This window comes from Echinops telfairi, unplaced genomic scaffold (genome assembly GCF_000313985.2).
Source record: "Echinops telfairi isolate 266 unplaced genomic scaffold, ASM31398v2 ScPeMD7_21;HRSCAF=78, whole genome shotgun sequence".
Classification (NCBI taxonomy): Eukaryota; Metazoa; Chordata; class Mammalia; order Afrosoricida; family Tenrecidae; genus Echinops; species Echinops telfairi.
Window position 1 is genome coordinate 265562 of NW_022103918.1, and position 21458 is coordinate 287019.

Consider the following 21458-nt stretch of genomic DNA (forward strand, 5'->3'; position numbering starts at 1 on the left):
TCATTAAGCAAGGATTGCAATTTTTCCACATCCTGGTCTGCACTTGCTATTCTTTTTGGTTATAGCCATCTTAGTGTGTGTGTGAAGTGTTAGCTCATTGTCAAACAAATTATTAACCATTTATTTTTTAAGTGTTTATGTAGCTACCCAGGACTGGTTTCTATTAGCAGGTAACATGAAAACTAGTGCCCTCTGTCTTCATTCTTTTTTTTTTTCTTTTCTTTGTAGGGGAGAACGCGAACGCAGTTCTTATAACTGACTTTTTACTCTCAATTATTCCCATTTATTAATTTTGTATTATATATGTCTAATAAATAGGAAAACTAACTCAGCAAGGATTATTAAGATGATTTCTATATACCATTATCTCAAAATTAAGTGGTGTTTGTTTGTAAGATTAAATTACAGTAAGTATTATCAAGTGGCTTCTGTTTCAATTATTAAACATTTTCTTTTTTTCCTCTCTTTTAAAGATTCAAAATGGATAGTATAGAAGAACCACAGAAAAAGATATTTAAGGCTCGAAAAACCATGAGAGCAAGTGATCGTCAACAACTTGAAGTAGTGTACAAAGCAAAAGATGATTTGTTGAAGACTGATGTCAAGCTGTTAAATGGTAGTCATGAAAATGGAGATTTGGACCCATCTTTGGAAAATATAGATTATATTAAAGACAAAGAAGAGATGAATGGCATTGAAGAACTTTATTTTGATTCAGAAGAAAGTAAAACAGAATGGAAAGAAACACCCTGTATCCTAAATACTAATGTCAAAAGCAAGCAGAATGATGATTTAAGTAGTGAACTTTCATTTTCTAAGAATACAACTCCTGAGCCAGCCTATCAACAGACTTCTGAACCACCTTCTGGTGTTCTGGCTTCAAGTGATCTGGCCTCTAGAGATTCAGCCTCTAGAGTACTGGCCCTTGCTGATCCTCCCTCTAGTGAAACCCCCTCCAGTGATCATACCTCTGGAGATCCCACCTCTGGTGAACGGGCTCCCATTGAACCTGCCTCTGATGAACTCATCTCTGGTGAACCCACGTCTGGTGAATCTGCCTCTGGTCAACCTGCCTCTAGTTCTGCTGAGCCTGCCTCTGGTGAATTCTCCTCTGATGACGTCTCCTCTGATGAACCTGCCTCTAGTGAACCCACCTCGGGTCAACCTACCTCTGGTGAACTCGCTTCTGGTGAACCTGTTTCTGGCGAACCCCTCTCTGATGGAACCACGTTTGGTAATCTGGCCTCTAGTGAATTGCCTTCTGGGGATCTGACCTCCGGAGCACCGTCTGCAGTTGAACAGAACTCTGATGAACCGGCCTCTGATGAGTCGGCTTCTAGTGAAACACCCTCTGGTGAAACCTCTGGTGAACAGCCCTCTGTAACATTGGCCTCTGATGATCAACCAGCCTTTGAAGCAAGTTCTCCATCAGTTTGTGAAGCAGTTCCTGAAACTACACAGCTTACTAGCAATAAAGACGAAGCTTTTCTCAACCAAAAAAGGGATGATGAAAAGTTAGACCAAATTCAGAGTAAGGACTCATTTGAAGAGGAAAAGAAAAGTGATAGTAAAATGGATGCTATTGAAGACAGTTTAGAGACAGATGAAACGATTTGTTCAGACCTACTTCCTGAAGATGTAAAGAAGGAAGAGGAAGATAGTATGTCAGAGCTTGCCCTTGGAGAGGAGGCTATATCTAGTAGTATGGAAATTGAGCAAGCAGAAAAGAATGAAGACGAAAATTCCTTAGACCGCACAGAAACCATTAGGGAAAATGTTATGGAAACTGACAAAAATGAGAATCTACTAGAAAACACAGATTCCATGGAGACAGACGAAATTATTCCTATTTTGGAAAAGCTTGCACCTGCTGAAGATGAACTTACTTGCTTCTCTAAAACTTCTCTCCTTCCAATTGATGAGACAAATCCAGACTTGGAAGAGAAAATGGAAGGGTCTTTTGGTTCACCATCTAAACAAGAAAGTAGTGAGAGTTTGCCAAAAGAAGCCTTTCTGGTCCTCTCTGATGAAGAGGACATTTCAGGTGAAAAAGATGAGTCTGAAGTTGTATCGCACACTGAGACATGCTCTCCAGGTTAGCAAGTTATTTAAATTTTAAAGATTTTGATAGGTAGCAAAATACTTTCCAAAAAATTAAGTTTTACATTTCTTTAAGTCTCACAGATAAAACTTGAAAATGGTGGTAGCTAGAAGGATCCCTTAACTTCACAGAATTTAAGTTATAAAACACCCACTCTGTGTGCAGCATAGTGCTGAGTGACAAGAGAGGGGATGTGAAAAATGGAAATTGCTTTTAAGGTTCATACCTGGAAGGGATTTATAATCTAGAAATAAAGATGAGATGGGCAAACAACATTATTAGATAATTCCAAGTTAGTTCATAATGATTAAAATCATAGCAATTAATTTTTCTTGCTATCACTTAGCAACCAAATAATTTAGCATCTAAAAGCTGCAGGATTTAATTGCTGCCAGTTTAGTGAATCTTACTTCCAATTAATCTTTCCAATGAAATATGATTTTTTTTAACTATCCTTTACGCAGGTAATGGCACCACTATTGCACAAAAAATAGAAACTGAGATTAGATGATCTATTCTGAATGATCTTCCTTTAATCCAAATTTTAAATTTTTTATGGTCTCTGTCCCTTTAATTGAATTTCCATTACTTTTACATGAAGGAAGGAGCAAAAGAATGATAGGATGAAATTTACAGTTTAGAAAAATAACGTGCATAGAGGTTTAAGGAAAACATACTTTTTCAAAACGATTTATGTGGAGGGTGGCATTGGGACCAGACCTTTAAAAAGTAAGGATAGCATTGGAAATTGCAGTTTATGCAGCTATTTAATAATGACTTTAAAAAATGAATAAATAAAATGACTTTATAGATTTTACTTGTGTCAGAATCTTGATATTGAAAACCATCTGGAAAAAAATACTATTAATATAGAGATGAATATTAATTTTTGATTACTTGCATTCCATTTTTTATCTCATGGTTATGCTATTTGCAGGGTAAATTTAGTGATAGATTTAATTCCTTAGTTTGGTAGCTCTATTTTTATGTGTGTATCTTTTACCGTACTTCTTGGAAGAAATTGTAGGTTTAAGTGGTTTCATTTTTGATTCATGGACTATAGTCTTTAATTTTTTATATGGCAACAGAATCTGTTGCTTGTCATTTGTATTGCTGTGAGCCTCTTGAGGGGATCAGCTTTTTGTTCTTGATGAATTTTTAATGTCTCAGAATACAGAATTACAAATTGAAGTATAGAAGTCCAGCTATTAACACTCCTAATATTTAGGTGCTATAGTAGTAATAGAAAAACATCATAAACCGTCTATCATTTCAGGCACTTATTTAGCACGTTTTCTAAATTTACCCGTTAGTTATTGGTATGCGCAGCCCCCTCCCACAAAAGGAAAAGAGCTATCAGAAAGAAATAAGAAAAGCTATTCTTATTTTACAAATATAGGAGACCTAAAAACTATTGCAGACAATACCTTCAGGAGGTACTGTTGTGTTCGATAGTATTGCATAATAACTGCTGCTCACTGCTTTCTTAGAAGCCTTGGGGAATAAAAACAAAACACAAACTTGCTCTAGGGGGAAAAAAAATCAAGTAACAGTAAACCACAAACCAAGTTCACTGTCACCTAGTGAACTGACTCTTAGCAATCCAATAACTGTTGATAGGAGTAGAAAGCCCCATCTGTCTCCTCAGGAGATTCTGGTAGCTTCAAACTGCTGACCATGTGGATCACTCAGCCCAGTGCATAACCACTCCCTCATCAGGGCTCCATGAATTAATCATAGAGTTTGTTAATTTTTCAACCAATAGGATTTTGATTTTGGATTTGATCAGGTAATAATTGATTTCTATTCTGTTGAATCTACAGGCATTTTCCCTAAATTATTAGATGACCTTAATTACAGTCTGAATTGACAGTGGCAATGGGGTTGGGTTTTGTTTTACTTTTGATACCTTTTATCTCAAGCTACCTAATTATGTTGTGTTTGTGAAACATCTGTAGGGCCTAGGAAGCTCAGAGGTTAGCAACTCAATGAATATTAAAATCAGAAGCATTTGAAAAATTATGTATAGGAAGAAATGCTTCAGAAACACATGTCTGATTTTCCAGAAAGTTTAAAAAAATTATGTCAATTTTATTGATTCTGTTGTTGAAGGATGAGATCTCAAAACATTACTATCTGAACAAAGGGTGATAAGTGGAAATTTTTATAGTATTATTTTAAAATGAAAAAGATTAATAATAAGCCCATCTATCCAATAGGCTTTATTTAATACATATTTGTAAAAACCTCTATATTAATCAAGGATCCTATTTTCCATGCTAGATTTCATCTAAAAAGATTTTTAAATGATTTCAACTTTGGCTTCTGCCATCAAGGCCATTGTGATAAAAACTCTAGTTTTTGGAGAGTGGTGCATGTATTTATGTAATACTATATGTCTTGTAATTGCTTATTTAGTATTAGTTTTGGGTTATGATTATGCAGCATGGATTTTTGAAGTCACTGGGGAGCAAACTGTAGTGATATAAGGAGGAAAGAGAAACCCAAGTGCTTTAGTGATTTATTATAAATTAACCCACCACCCCCCAAACTATTAAGTTAGTTGAGATAGAGAGTGATTTTATAAAGGCCATTTCTAGTATCTGGAATTTTGTTTGTAACAATGTAGCTTTGATGAAGTTGGAGTTTTACTTTTTCATAGCTCTCTTCATTAATATATTTAATACTACTCTATTTCCTACATTATCATTTTATGACTGCCTAAAGATGAGGCACTTTGGTTTGGTAGAAAAAAATGTGGATTTAATATCTGGATCTCTTTCCTAACTAGATAGTCACCCTGTGAAATTACTTAACCTTTCTGAACATTAGTTTCCTCAAGCATATTACAGTAAAAGTTACTGTTCTCCCACTGCATGACAATAACCAGGATAAGAAGTATATGTGTTAAACACCTAATTTAGTTGTCGGCACTAGCATTAAAGTAGCAATTATTTTTTAAGTGAAACTTAGTGCTTTTAGGATTGCTTTTGTGCGTGTGTTTGTTAATTTTTTTATTCGTTTTATACAACTCTTATCACAATCCATACATGCATCAATTGTGTAAAGCACATTTGTACATTCATTGCCCTCATCATTCTCAAAACATCCGCTCTCCACCCAAGCCCCTGGCACCAGGTCCTCATTTTTTGCCAGGATTGCTTTCCCATTCTTTTTATGAACTAACCTTCAGCTAGCCAGGAGTCAGGGATACAACCTGTCTTATCAACACGTTGGATGTTGTGCGTTTTCAATGATTTGTAATTTTTTTAGTCGTTACAATCACTACTTTATTCCTTAATACATGAATGTAAAGGAATCTAAGTGCTTTATAGTAGTACTTTTTAACATTTTGTTAGTCTTGTGACAGTAAATTACTGAGATTTTTTATTTTAAAATCTATAGTTGTGATTGTTTCCAATGTTAAAAGGTTTACTTTGAGTTTGTAGAAACAATTAGAAAGTAGACTTGGCCATTCATTTCTATTAGTTGATCCTCATTACTCTGAAAGTGTTGTAAGGATGCTGATTTCCTACGATTATGAACTGACTCATTACCAAAACCGTCAATTTGGCATACGTTCCAATGGAAGTCAGATTTCATTTGCTATTTCTGTTACACTCAGAAGTAGACAACACTGAGAAGGACAGCAAACTGGAGGACGACGAGCAAGCAACGCCTGGAGAAGATGAAAGGCCTTTGGAGAAAAGTATGTACAGTAAAATCTAACTGGATAAGTATGACAATTTCACCGTTTCTAGTTTCAAGGTCATGGATTATTATTTCTGTTCATGAGGTAATTATAAAACTTTGCAGTTCAAGTAAAGCCACAACTAACTCATTATGCTGATAGCTAACCCAAGGATCTTTGAAATATTAATTACCTTATATACCTTAGTGTTCCCAAAGAAATAGTTAAGATTAATATTTAGTAGATTACTGATTATCTTTAACGAAATTGTATAGCTTTACATTTAGAGCCCTGGGGTTATAAGATTTTTGTCTGGACTGCTATGTGTTTCAGTCTACTTTGGATCTGAAGCTTCACAGAAGAGTAAAGGATGGGGCTGAGCATTGTTAGGTTTATTGACGAGATCACTGCAATAGAAACATGGAAACCGGGAATCTGTTGCTCTTCCTACCATGTTACTCTTCTGTGTTCCATGGGTAAATGATGTGAGTATAAGAGAAGTTAAAGAGTAGATCTGGATTTTAAAATAGGCAGATACGATTCTAGGGTAAGTTAAAAATATATATATTCCTAGGATTTCAGTTCATATATGTCTACTCCAAACAAGATATCTAAGTATGTCTCTGGGATCACTGGTTGGCTACTGACAAGTTATCTCATAATACACTTACTTGACTTTTATATCATTTGAGTGCCTTAAAAATTTTTTTCTTTTTAAGTTCAATCAAAACAGTCATTTTCAAGGGGATCTTGCTGGGCCAGTTCCTAATTATGAGAGAGGTAGGCTCAGAAAGTCATGGGAATATCTTATGCACTTCAAAGGAGGTAATCTTGATAGTAGATTTTCTCAAAGGACATAGGATAATCATGGGAACTTATTAGAAAGTAGGGTTTTTAAAGAGAGCAGTTTTTTGTGTTTTAAAGAAAATTGAAAACTGCACTAATAAGAAGAAGCCAGAAAAGATGCTCCGAGGAGTATTTTTTCATCGTGACAATACATCCATGCCACGGCAGTCTGCCTCCACATTCCCTGAGGGTTGGAAAGGACATCCTAGGAGAATTTTGTTTGAAAACCCTACCCCATCCAACCTATAGCCCTGTTCTTGTCCTGTGAGAAATTTCTTTTTGTTCCCCCAAATCAAAGGCCATCAGATCGATCCGAGTCCCTATAAGGTGCCAAAGTTGCCATTTTGACATGAAGCAGATCTGAGATCGTAGAATTCTCCGAGGAAGGTTTGAGAAATGGGAACATGTCCTGCTCCAGCATATGGTGCGGGAACAACACCATCACATTGTGATATTTTTCTTTAATAAAAGTTTCTATGATTTTATAGCAGCATTTTTTTAACTTCATTTAGGGGAATATGAAGTTAATTTTTCACTTCATATAGAAATTTTTAACTTCATATAGGAATATGAAGTGAGATACGAGAGAGAGGGATACATAACCAGGTATAGATATTTACCTTTTTAAAAATCTGTAGGTTTTAATGATTTTATTTTCATATATTCAAATAAAACTAGGTAAAATTTGCTTATGCCCTAATAGATGTTACTAATATTTGAAATAGAAATTTTAAATGTGAAAGTCTCTTTCCAAATATAGTTTTGTCATGACATTAGTTTTATATACGTGAAATTCATTAGACCATGTTAATAACTATTGTTATATTATTATCCTAAGTCTGATTAAGGAGGGGTTTTTTTGCACTTTCTGAGGATGAATAACTAAAGGTATACACAGTTGTTAGAAATCTTTGACATTGGAATAAATACCATTTTGTCAGAGGATTCATGTGTATATGAAATTGAGCATAGGGAATAAATAGGAAATTATTTTCCTTATGTGTGATATTGCTAGGCAACTCCAGCTTTCTATGTAGATTTCAAAGAAATAATGTTCTTTATTCACATTCTACATTGCTTAGTCATTAGGATGTTTCTATGATATTGAAAATTATTTCAAATTTAATGCCAACCAGCTACCTACTTTTCAGAAAATACATCAAACGAATACATAAAAAGTTATATAAAAATTGTTTACACAAAATAGAATACTGTATATACTTGATTATAAGCCGACCTGAATATCAGCCAAGGCACCTAATTTTACCACAGAAATTGCATGGAAAAACTCGGTTTATACTCAAATATATAGGCACTTAAAAAATAATAGGTTGAAAATCCTAGTGTAGAAACAATTTGGTGGGGATAGAAAATAGACTTTAAGACTACACATAGTAAAAATTCCTAATCAGTCTTCATGCTTTTTGTTCTTAGATGAATTTTCCAGAAGAAAACGTTCTAAATCAGAGGACATGGACAATGTACAGTCCAAACGCCGTCGCTATCTGGAAGAAGAATATGAAGCAGAATTTCAAGTAAAGATTACAGCCAAAGGAGACATTAACCAGAAGCTTAAAAAGGTGTTATACATTATAAGTTAAAATAAAAAATACCTAGTATCTGTTGTTGTCGATCTTAGCATTAGTCTATATTTTACTGACATTCAGGTTTGTTATAAAAGAAGTTGAAAGTGGTTGAGTTTATAAATATGTTCACAAAAAAATTTATAATTGACACCTCTTTTTAGAGAGCAGTATGAAACTCAAGTAAAGGTAATTGTTCTAAGTGTTAAATATTTAATGGTGGAATTTTAAATGTAATTTTTAGACCATTGCTCTTCCACTAAGATAGTGTAAATATTCACCCTAGTTAAAGAGATAGGGAGACAATTAATAGTGGGTTTTTTCCCTTGCCAGTGTCTCTTCTTTATTATTGGCAAGTAATAATGCTTATATGCTTGATCTTTCTGAGCTAAAATAATTATGAAATTAAGTATGTGAATGAAATTTGAAAATTTCTTGTTTATAAATTTGAAGTACCAAACCCATTGCCATCCAAGCCACAGTAGCCTGGTAAGATAACATAGAAATAATCCCATACTGTTTCAATGGCAAGTGACCGTCATCTCCTTCTCTGAGTAGTGAATGGTGGGTTATAACTGCCAACTTTTCTTTCATTTGCCTTCAAGTGCCTAAGCAGTGGATGGACCACTAGAGCTCTTTGTCTTATATATTCACTGAGTATTTAGAACAGTGTTCCTTAAATGTGATTCACAGACAACTACTGGACTTTTGCTTATTAGAAGTCAATAATGAGATAAATATAGAACTCAGTATTTTAGAAATGTCTTGTTAGAAATTTAGATGTTATTAGTGACATTCTTAGTGTATTTCACAAAAATATCAAATTGCAATAGATCAGATTATTTTTGAGCTAGTTTTTTACTCATCCTTACCCCACCGCTCACCCCAATTTTACTTTTTAAAGGAGCCTTGGTGGTGTAGTGGTTACACTGTGCTGTGCATGGTCAGCGGTTTGAAAGCACCGCAGCTCTCGGGAGAAAGACTGGACTTTCTACTACTCCCTCGGAACCCCACTGGGGGGTCATTATGAATCAGCACTGACCCAGTGGCAGTGACTTTGTTTGCTTACAGTTTGAGAATAGCTGCCCGAGTAAATGAACCCTAAGGTTCAATTCCCCTGCTGTGAGAATTTGTACCTGCACCCCAGATAGAGTGAGTCAGAATCTATATTTTAACAAATCACCCCCCTCTCCAAAAAAAAAAGAAGAGAGAGAGAGAGACCCCAAAACCAAAGCAACACACTGCCATCAATTCTGATTCCAAGTGATAGTGATTATAGGAAAGAGTGGAACTGCCTCTCTGGGTTTTATAGTTCCGAAACGAAAAGCCTCATTTATCTCCCAAGGAGCAACTGACCTTGGGACAGGGGTTCTCCACCTTCCTCAGGCCATGACCCTTTCATACAGTTCCTCATGTGGTGGTGACCCCAACCATAAAATGATTTTCGTTGCTACTTCATAACTGTCATTTTGCTACTGTTATGAATCGGGCGACCCCTGTGAAAGGGTCGTTCGACTCCCAAATGGGTTGCGAACCACAGGTTGAGGACCGCTGCCTTGGGACTAGCAGTCCAACTTGTAACCCACTGCTCCACCAGGCCACTTTAGTTCATAAAAGAAAAGGAAAAAGCTAATCAGTGTGCTTCTCCCATCTCTCCCTATGTTGTCCTTGGCGCCAGGACTGGATGGGATCACTTAGCTAGAGTCTTGGTTTCGTACTGGTATTCTAATCAAGAAACTGCTGAGTGATTTGACTTCTCAGATGGATTTTTCTATACCTTAGGATGATGTTAACATGTACATTCTGATTATATTTCGTGTAGATATGTAAATTCTCAGCAGGTGTTTGAATTAGAATGAACCAGTTCAAAGCCCTGATTAAAAGTAACATTATTACGGTTTTATCATATATAGGAATATTTTTTCTTGTATACTGAAATATCCTCTTTGCTAATAATAAAAGGAACATATGTATATTTCTTTAGGTTGTACAATGGTTGCTGGAAGAAAAATTGTGTACGCTACAGTGTGCTGTTTTTGATAAGAATTTGGCAGAATTGAAAACACGAGTGGAAAAGATTGAATGTAACAAGAGACATAAAACAGTTCTTACTGAACTACAGGTTTGTATATGGATTTGAATGATATATGTGCAGTTCCTTTTATAAACTAATTTTTTGGAATATAGTTTTGAAACTGTAAAACATGTGAATTCTAAACTTTAGAAGTAGAAGGAGCTCAGTGGAGCTTATTTACAGTAATTGCATCTCTTAGTGATCTGGAACCTCTGCAATGAGACCTTAACCAAGTCCCTTAACTTACTTTTTGTATTTGTTTGTATATCCTTTTTCTTTTTGCTTTGTAAAAGATGGCCCTTTCTAGTCAACAGATTATTAGATCTAAGAACAGAGCAGCCCTCATGGTACCGTGGTTATGCATGTGCTGGTAACCACAGTCAGCAGTTCAAAACCGCCAACTGCTCTATGGGAGAAAGACAGGCTTTCTCCTCCTGTGTTGGAAATTCACAGGGGCGGTTCTGTCTTGTCTTAAAGGGTCACTATGTGTCAGAATCAACTTCTGGCTTTCAGAAGTGGCCAGTAGTGGCTGAGCCAGCTGTGGGTAAATAAGGATTGAGAGAAAGGCCTATGCTGGCAGCTGAGGTCTGGACTGGTTAGGGAAGGGAGCTACAATGTCTTCAAGATATAGTTGGCTTGTGGAGTGGGCTTTATTATTGTGCAATCTCAATTAGTGTCCACTGTTTTACCTTTCTAGTTTCTAATATCTATTGCAATGGCTTCTCAAAAACTGAAAGATAAAATACATGATTAAAGAGTTTATTAAGGAGGCTACCAAATTGTACTGTGAGTGAGAAATGCTCAAGGTAGTTGTTACAAAGTTGAAGGTCTGCTAATAAATGTCCACAAATTCTGTAAGCCTTACCTGAAGGCATTTGAATCAAGCTCTGAGGGTTTGCAGATCCAGCTCCTTGAATTGAGTGTCCAGGGGCATCCACTCCAGGAAGCCTCAGCCCAAAGGCACTCAGCAGCACTTTCTGGGTCACCAAGCCCAGAGGCACCCAACTCCACAATCCAGCCTCTTGCACGAAAGCACTCATCTTAATTTGTTCTGTCGGTTGGGAAGTCCATCACTGTTCCATGCTCTGGCTCCTGGCTCTGCTGCTGCTTCTCTGGTGGTATAGCTGTCAACTGGATCCAGAAGGTTCATTTCACAGGAATCTTGGGACCAGAGAACACACTTCTGGCTCTTGCTGGTAGTGAGATCCCTTTTAACATGCTTCTCAGAGAGTTCCTTTCATTCACAGCAGGATGATATTCCAGAAAATCATGTTTCTAATTCTTTTTCATTTATGCCAAGGCATGGAGTTGCTGGCTAATATGGTATACCTGTATAACTTAGTGAGAAACGATCAAACTTTCTTCCATAGTGCCTACACCATTTTATATTTTCCACCAGCAATGTATGACGATTATAATTTTCATGTCCTTGACAACGCTTGGTATTTTATTTCTTTATTTTTTTTTAACAATAGCCATTCAAGTGGGTGTGAAGCAGTATCACATTGTTGCTTTCATTTGCATTTTTAATAGGCATATAATGATGAGTATCTTCTCATGTGCCTGTTGACCACTTGTATTCGAGGGGGCATCCAAAAAAAAAACTGGAATTGCACTGGGCAGAGCAGAGCACAGCTTTCATAGTCCGCTAGATGAGCATCAAGCAACGCCCTCTGAATTAGTGCACCCAGTGCTGTCCCCTGGGAAGGTTGTCTCTGCCTACATTGATTTTTTTTTCCCCCCCGTGAAAGCAGTTTTGTTTAAACATCGTTTTTTTGTGATGGCCCATTTAAGAGAACAGTGTGCAGCTGTGAAATTTCCTGCTGGGGGAAAATGCTGCAGTGACTATTGTGATGTTAAATACAGCTTACAAGGACAGTGCTATGGGAAAAACTTCAGTACACGAGTGATTTTCTCATTTCAAAAGGTGAAATGTTGATTGATGACAAACCTTGTTCTGGATGTCCGTCAACTTCCCAAATGGACGAAAAGGTCAGCAGTGTCAGTGCACTTGTGCTCAAAGATTGAGGAATGGACCAATGCGGAGATGGGGAAGGTATCTGGACTATCTTGGAGCTCGGTTCATGTATTTGTAATGGAAGATTTTGGAATGAGGGTCGCTGTGAAATTTGTGCCTCAGGTTCTGACTGACCACGAGAAAGATTGTTGAGTGGAAACATGGCATGATTTGAAAGAACAGCTCCAAAACAACCCACACTTTTTCCCCAAGGTCATTACTGGTGACAGGCATGGTTCTCTTATTCTCAGGACCTTGAAAGCAAACATCAATCAAGCCAGTGGAAAAGGCCATGATCACCTTGCCCAAAATAACCTTGTCAAGTGAAATCAAAAGATCAAGATGATGCTCATTTGTTTTTTTGATGTGAGGGGGATAGTGCATTTGGAGTTCATTCCGCCAGGCCTGATTTGTGACGCAAGAGGGTCTGGCTTTGCCACCATGACAGTGCACCTGCTCCCACAGCCATCTCAGTGCACCAGTTTTTTGGCACATAGCAGCATGCCTCTCTTGCCCCATGCACCTTACTCACTTGACCTTGCTCCGTGAGACTTCTTTTTGTTTTTGCAAATGATGAGGGACATGAAAGGACAGTGATTTGACGATGTACAAAAGGGGAAGGAAAAAAACCAGGGACATGTTGTCAGCCATCCAAACTGATAGGATTGTTTTGTTAAAAAAATTTAAATGCATAGCTTTGAAAATAAAATTCTGTTTTTGCGGGGAATACCCTTGTATCTTCTTTGGAAAATATGTCTATATAAATTCTTTACCTATTTTAAATTGAATTATCTTTTTAATGTTGAATTGTAAGAGTTCTCTATATATTTTGGATTCTAGGCCTTTTTTAGATATATAATTTGCACATATTTTTCCTGGCTGTAATGTTTTTGTTACTTTCTTGAAAGTGTCCTTTGATCATCTAAGTTTAAAATTTTTATAGAAGTCCATTTTACCTTTTTCTTATTACCCGCACTTTTGGTATTATATCTAAGAATCATTTGCCAAACCAATGGTCAAACATTTCCTTCAGTGAGTTTCATGGATTTAACTTTTACATTTAAATCGTTGGCCCATTTTGAATTAGCTTTACTTATGTGAGATAGCCATTCACTACCTAATAATAAGGTCAGCTTATACCAGCAGCTTTTCTACACAAAAACAATTATAAAATAGGAAAAAATATTTTACATATAGCAGTTACTTTTAATATTAGGTACATAAGAATATTCTACCTTCCCACAAAAGAGAAATTTCAAGACTATTCTGAAGAAAATTTGAGAAGGAAAAAGCTGCTAACAAAGCGATACTGTGTGTGCCTTGATAGGAGGACTTGTTCTTCTTTCTCAGTTACTGGTTTAATTTTTCATGTGAGAATTCATTTTTAAAAGGATTGCAAGCCTACAGAAGATTATAAAGTGATTGATTACCGACCATATTAATGATTTACATATATTGTGAAGGAGTTCTTTGGTGGTACAAAAAAAAAAGTGTTTAACCAAAAAATTAGAAATTCAAGTCCACCCAGTGGCACTTTGGAGCCACAACTGAGAAAGCAGCCGCTGAAAACCCCATGACGCACAGTTGTACTGGGGCACCTGGGGCGGGCGTCCAAATAAGAGCTGACTGGACGGTAACCGGTGGCTCTGTGTATCTCTTCATATGATTCCCTTTGAAAGAAACCTTGGAAGTTAAGTAATAATTTTTTTAATTGGGCAAAAGGAACTTTCTGGCAAAGTGGGTCATTCTGTTTTCAGAAGTTTGCTTGACTATGACGAAAAATGTTGAATGCACGCAGCAGTCACAGTAAATCAAACCTGAGGGTTACATGTGTGCTTTTGTTTCAGACAGACAGGAAATAGCATATTCATGTGTTGGTGTGATAGTTTTTCTTTCATTGTCCTCACCTCCTTTTTTTCTCTTGCCTTATTCTTTTTCCTTTAAATATGTTTTTGAATGTTTGGGGAGTATATGTAGCTGGGCAGTTTATATAAGGTGTGCAAGTGATAAAGAAAAAAGTTTGAAAATATACTACATTTTACTAACAAATGTTGACATTACTAATAAGGTAACATTTTTAACATTTTTAAAGAGTCACAGAATATGTAATGAATTAATTCAAAGAGTAATATGAGTATTTATTTATACTGCTCTTGAAAGTATAAATGTGGCAAAGCCTTTGGAAAAAATTTAGGCAAGAATGTTAAAAATGTATTGTATCCCAGGAATCCATTTCTAGGAATGTGCCCTAGAGACGTAACCTGAACCAAGGACAAAGGTTACAGTTGATTCACAACAGTGGGGTATTGAACAGCAGTCTCCCTTTTCAGTATTAATATTTATGTAGCTAAAATACTATTGAAGGGATCTTTTATGACTTAGATAAGTTGATTATATAAATCTCAGTAAAAAAGTATTAGTCCAGCTGTTTAAAAATTAGCATATGACCATATATAATCAGAAATATACTAGAGTGTGAGCAAACACCCACAGTTTTAGAGGAAGAGTTAACCTTCAGTTAGTAGTGTTCACCACTATGTATTGGCATCTGGATCATTTTAGATTTTATTATGATTCCATATATCAAATTATGATTCCACATTTTCCAAATATATGCACCAATTGTAATTTACCTTACTATAATCTGACATTTAACATTTACAGTAGTAAAAAAATCTGACTATATTGCACTTTACAGACATTTATTTGGTGGTAACCAACAGATGTAATGAGAGTTACCGTTGTCTTTCACAGTAGTAGCATGTCTTAACTTGGTTGGACCCCCCTATTCACAGTGATTTGGCAATTATAGAAGGAAGTAGTTTGGCAGTTAATGCAATGATATAGCCCTCCATTTTGTTATCTAGTGTGATCATCCTCTATTTCCAAATAATACCAATTTTTGCACATTGACCTCTTTGGAATTTAATTAGGTCAATATGTGAGGAATGGGCCTTTATAAAACCGAAGAAATCTACGCTCGTGTAATGCAGAAACCCGTCAAAGAAAAATGAAAATATTTTTCACTAAGAGCTAGAAAAGTGCTAAGATAGTACACTGTCAATGGTGGAAAACTTGTGAGACCCAGAAAAACAAAGGATTCCCATTGAGTTTGAGTTCCTAAGTTTCACCCTAATATTGTTATATGTAGTTTTCTAGTTACATATGCATGATTTCCTTTGCAATACTCAATATGCCACTTAATTTATTGTTTCTTTTCTTTAAGGCCAAGATAGCCAGGTTAACTAAACGGTTTGGAGCAGCCAAAGAAGATCTTAAGAAAAGACAAGAAGTAAGAATTTCCATTTGAGCACAATCAGTATTGAATGCAAAGTGGTAATCTTAGGAAACCCATAGTGTTTTAGTGTTCCACTCCCAGTTGTACTCTTGTTCTCTTCTTTGTAGTTCTCTACTGTGCTGTAAGTTAAATGAATAGGTAGCCATTAATTAGATTGTGTAACTTTATTGCTTCAAACATTTCAATCATTTTGAATGTAGAATTAAGTCCAAACACCATAGTGTAGCATAAACTGAGTCTTAAAGTCTGGTATTTGCTGCTTGTCTTTCTATTCTGTAATACATACTTTTAACATAGCACTTAGTATATTACATTATAAGGAGCCCTGTTGACACTGGGATGCATGATAGACTGCAAGGTCTTTGGTTCAAACCCAGTAGCTGCTCCATGGGAGAAAGTGGAGGCCATCTGGTCTCTTAAAGATTTACGATCTTAGAAACCCTATATAGGTTCATTAAAAGTTGTCATTGACTCCATGGCAATGGATTTGGTTATTTTTAAAAATTGCATCATGGTATGTTATTTGTTTGGATTTTTCATTTTCATTTTTGTGAAAGTTACATAATAGCTTATGGACTGACACATGCATGACCTTGCTAATCACCTTTTGCTAATCGTTAGTAAATATGAATTATAGCTGTAAGGTTTTTTAGCCTTGATGCACTTTCATATCTTTGTCTTTTTAAAAAATATATTTTGAAATAATGTTAGATTCATAGGTAGTAGTAAGAATAGTTTATAGAGTCTTATGAACTCTTTCCCCAATTGCTATCTTAGAAGTAAAGTATAATATCAGTACTAAGAGTTTAGCACTGTTAACCTAAAAATACAAACAACCCTCCTCCCTAAACTATTACAACCTACTTCCATGGTGCAATTAAAATTTTAGTTGTAAGTTTTCAGCTATTTCTTTGTTATAATAAGAGCTATTCTCTCTCTATATATATAAGTTTTGTATTTACTTATCTTATTTGAAATATTTTCATTCACTTTATACAGCATGAATTTCCATTTTCTTTATCCTTTTGACTGTGCTGATTAACATGCTGCCCATCGTGTCCTCTTTCCAAGTTTTGTGTCAACAACTAATTTCAAGTTCTTGCTTAATTAAAGGAGATAAGTGCTTTAAGAAATCAAGATAGAGCTACTGCAATCCCTCAAAAGTTTTCATTTTAAAGAGCTGCAAGTACTTTTGAAACAAGGAACAAATAATATTGCAATTTCTAAGTGTAGTAAAAGATTTTTTTTTTAATTAGGAAGGTAAGGTGCTTGAAATGTTAAGTTGTTTTGACTCTAGTAAGATTTGTACATTCTTTCATGAACTTATGGGCCAAGTCCATTGTAATCAGCAAGGCTGGGACATCTTTTCTTCGGATTCTTGTTACTTTTCCTCTCCTATCCAAGATAGTCACGGTATCTAGAAGTTTCCAGAGTTTTGTTACTATATTAATTCTTAAAATGTTAACATATACATTATAGATTTATTTACTTGGTATATAATGGGGCTTCTAAAGTTTTTCAATGAACTTTTTGAAGCCTCTCAATTTTGTTTTTATTGCCTTTTAATACTTTGCCTTATCCTTCATTGTTATTTATGATACTTTAATCTTAAACTTTAATTTGTTTGACCTCATCTCTTTCTCTCAGATTGCAATATCCACAATCATTCTATATTTTTCTTTTTAAATACAAGAGAAAGAGAAGAGGACATTTAGCACTTTAGTTCTCCAAGTTATCAGAGAAAATAACAAATAAGACCTTTAAGTACCTTTTCCTGTTTAAATGTACTCCTTGACCCCCTACTACTAACTAACTGCAAATAAGCTGCTTCACTGTTCAGGTTTGTCACGTGAGATTTTCTATTTTATTTATCGAATTGTCCCTTAATGGTTTTGTTTTTTAAACTATTATCAATTGAATAAAATTTACGTAATATGTGAATTGGTTAACAGTTTACAAAGCAAAGCAGTATTCCATTCAATTCTTAGAGTTTACTTCATGTCATTGTTGGAAATACCTACAAGATGTACCACTGACACCACTTGCTGCCTATGTTTTCTGTTTTCATCTTTTCCCCCCTAACTTTTCTGAATTTTGTCCATGAGTAAATTCTGCCTTTTTGATCTTAAATGAATGATTGTCTAAGGAGTTCATACCATACCGCTCTAGTGTTACTGCTCACTTTTTTATACTCACTGTTTAGGAGTGGTGCTGTGATTTAAGCATTTGGTTGCTAACATTTAAGCTAACAGTTAATTGCTAACATTTAGGCATTTGGTTGCTAATTTAGTGGTGCTGTGATTTAAGCATTTGGTTGCTAACAAGGTTGGCAAATCAAACCCACCAGCTGTTCCACAGGTGAAAGGTTTGAGCCATTTGTTCTCATAAAGATTTACACTCTTGGAAACCTTAAGGGTCAATTCTATTCTGCCCTGTAGGGTCAGAATTAACTTGATAGTAGAGGACTTGGGTTTGGTTATTGCTTGATTGATATTTGAGCAATGAGTGTGAATACATTTCCAAACCTGAAGGGTGATTAAGAACCCATAGCCCCAGGGGTTTCACCAGTCGCTGTCCAACTAGTAAGCCTAATCTTTTTTTATGATTTTAAGTTTTATTCTTCATTTTTCTCCCGCTCAATTTTATGCCCTTCTAATGTGTTCCCTTTCTGAGCCATTGGTAGTAGGAGCAGGAACATCTAGGTTTTCTGGTGTAGAGTTGTGGAGAATGATGGTTGCGTCCCTTGGATCTACTCTTTCCAAGTGTCTTTAGTTTTCTCTATTCCGCTTTTCTCCTGATGAGAGATTAATAGCTGCATCTTAGATGATCGGTCATGAGCTTTTAAAACCCCAATTGGTTCTTTTTTCTATTGTTTCTTATAAATTACATCATGGCACTTCATCGTGGTGTTCCCCAATCAAGACTATGACCCTGAGTGCCCAGGCCCAGTGACTCTAGCTCACAAGGAATTTGATTATGCCTGAGACATTTTCATAACTTCGCTCTTTGTGTGCTCTACCACATTCATGATTCTATTTGCTGCATAGATGAAAACACATGTAGGCATACCGTCTGTCAAACCCACTTGCTTATGTACCGTGGGAATGACTCTACTTTCCCTACCACACCTGTAACATTTTCTATTTTAATTTCTAAAAGAATAGAAAACTGTAAGCAGTTTGCTTCTAACGCCACATTCAATATCTAACCTGTTCAACTGCCTTATGACTGATATCTCTCGCTTTTGTTCTCACTAGTTCATACCTCATAATTGTCAAGAATTTGCTCACATTTATCCTATGTTTATGAAAATCAGTCACCTAACTGATTCCTATTTAAATCTTAGATTAAAACTAAATTGTGCACTGTAGTTTGTTCAGGTCCTTTGTAAATTTACTCCATGTCCTATCAAAGCCTTGCTGCTTTCTTTATTCTCTATGCGTTTACTTCGTTTCCCCTCTGAACCTTGCCGAGTTAACCATTTCTAGTGTAGTACTTGCTCAGACTTGCTTTTCGTTTTCCCATTGGCACCACTGTTATTTATTTACTACTTGTTTCTCATGTCATTGTGTGATGATGGGATAGCTAAATGTTAAGTCCTACCAGGGCAGATTTTTTAAAATTCTGCCTTTTGTTCCCATGTACATATACCCAGTACAATTAGTTGGTTGAAATCACTGTTTTATCTGTAAAAAGCAGCACGATCTATTTGTTGTAGAGAAAGGAAGAGTAAATCTTGATTTAGCATGTTACTCTTTCACCTGATTAAGTCTTGAATGGATTTGTTTTATTTTTCTCACTTTAAGAATTAAATAGTAGTTATTAAAAATTAAGGTGCAAATAATAGCTTTTGATATGTAGCCCTCAGAATTCCATTTTCATAGCCTTTTCCCTCTTTTTTGGGGGGGAGGGGAGGAAACGCTAAAGAAACTTGATAATGAAGCTAGAATTGTGATCTTTTAAGTACAGTTACTGATAAATATTTTTTTAAAACAAAAGTCTTAAAAACAACTTTGATTTGAGAATCTTGATTTGTGACTTTAGAACCCCACTTATTTTAATTACTGCTAGAGTGGGTTTGAAGATAAAAATATATCTCTTGTTTTGTAGACTCTGTGGTGCTAATATATTAGCTACTGTGCCTGCGGTAAGGAGTTCTGATGGTTTAATGGTTAAAGTGCTAACCAAAATGTTGGTGGTTTGAACCCACCACCAGATCCATGGAGAATAAGCTTGGTGGTCTCCTCCTGTAACAATTTCACCCTGGGAAACCCTACCTGGCAGTTCTGCTCTGTCATAGAGAGTCTATATGAGTTGGAATCAACTCTGGCCTACAGCAGTAACAATTGTCTGCTATATCGTAGGCATCTGTTAGGTACTGATTAAATGGATGAGTCTGGTTGTTTGGCACTTTAATATTGTTGATGTTTATTTAAGCCTAAAAGCATGGCAGCCCTTTTTACATCTTTATTTAGCCTTCATAAGAACACCACAACATAGGAATTTTCCCTCCTTTCACATTTTAGCAGTTTTCCTAAGTTAATTGATTTGCTTAAGATTCTACAATTAACAAGTGACAATAAAATTCTTAACTAGTCAACCTCTAAACTGCTTTAGAACAATAGCAGATTATGTATTGACAAAACTATTTACAATTTTTAATTTTAAAGTTTGCCTGTATGTAGGTTAACTTTTATTTTTACCTTGGTATTTTTTTCTTTCAGAATCCACCAAACCCACCTGTATCACCAGGAAAACCTGCAAATGATGTGAGCAGCAATAGCAATGTACCATACAGGTGAGTATTGTAAATAGTCTTTTTGTCCAATTTGAAAATAACAGATCATGATTTTGATTTTAGCTGGAAAAAAATCTTAGAATGTAATCCTATGTTTATATTTTCTTTGTAGTTATTTTATTTGTATTTATATGTTAGATAATATTGAATTTCATATTTTCTTCATTTAAGTGTTCCATTTCTTTACTTTTGGCAATTAGAAGACTTCCTTTAGTCAATGCAGATTCTTTTAAAATTATTTTAAATAAATTAATATTCTCATAAATTCAGAAATGCTTTGATCCTGATGAGGAAGATTTCTGTTTGCAGATGTTGGGACCTGTGTTCGAGTGTAAAGTAGAAATATTGAGGAATCTTCCTCTGTGATGTGATGGACTGCCAGCATTCAGAAAGGCCGTGTTACATTCACATGTTGTATAATGCCGTGAAATGCAAATACAGGCATCCTTGTTTCATTATGTTCGCCTGTGCTGCATTTTGCAGTTTTAAACAAACTGAAGGTTGTAGCAATGCTCTATTGAGCAGGTCCCTTGATGCCCTTTTTCCAGCAGAGCTCTCGCTTCAGGTCTTTGTGTCACACTTTGGCAATGTTCACAGTATTTTATTTTATTTTTAAATCATTTTTGGGGGGGGGGGGGCTCGTACAGCTCTTACCACAATCCATACATACACCTGTTTGTGTCCAGCACATTTGTACATATGTCAACATCTTCATTTTCAAAACATTTTCTGTTTGAGCCCTTGATATCAGCTCCTCTTTCCCCACCTCCCCACCCTTCCTTCCTCATGTACCCTTGATAATTTATACGTTTTCCCCCCATGTCTCACACCATGTGCTGTCTCACTTCACCCACTTTTCTGTTGTCCATCCCCCTAGGAAGGTGTTATACATAGAACCCCCTTTCTCCCCCAACCTTCCCCTTAGCCTCTTGTTATCTCTATTCTCATTATTGGCCCTGAGGGGCTTATCTGTCCTGGATTCCCTGTGTTGTGAGCTCTTCTTATCTGTACCAGTGCACCCACTTTTCTGTTGTCCATCCCCCTAGGAAG

At 35.8% G+C, this 21458-nt stretch overlaps 1 protein-coding gene across 3 annotated transcripts in view; it reads left to right on the forward strand.

The window, feature by feature from the left end:
* The window catches only part of LOC101639157 (activating transcription factor 7 interacting protein), a 115778-nt gene that overhangs the window by 63232 nt on the left and 31088 nt on the right, over positions 1 to 21458 (forward strand). For all 3 annotated transcript variants that reach the window (XM_004713760.2, XM_045288389.1, XM_045288388.1), the window contains exons 2-7: positions 474 to 2095; positions 5727 to 5810; positions 8073 to 8218; positions 10206 to 10343; positions 15539 to 15604; positions 20335 to 20408. In XM_004713760.2, coding sequence (XP_004713817.1) covers positions 481 to 2095; positions 5727 to 5810; positions 8073 to 8218; positions 10206 to 10343; positions 15539 to 15604; positions 20335 to 20408 — 2123 coding nt within the window. In that variant the 5' untranslated portion in view covers positions 474 to 480. The remainder of the gene's footprint in view (positions 1 to 473; positions 2096 to 5726; positions 5811 to 8072; positions 8219 to 10205; positions 10344 to 15538; positions 15605 to 20334; positions 20409 to 21458) is intronic.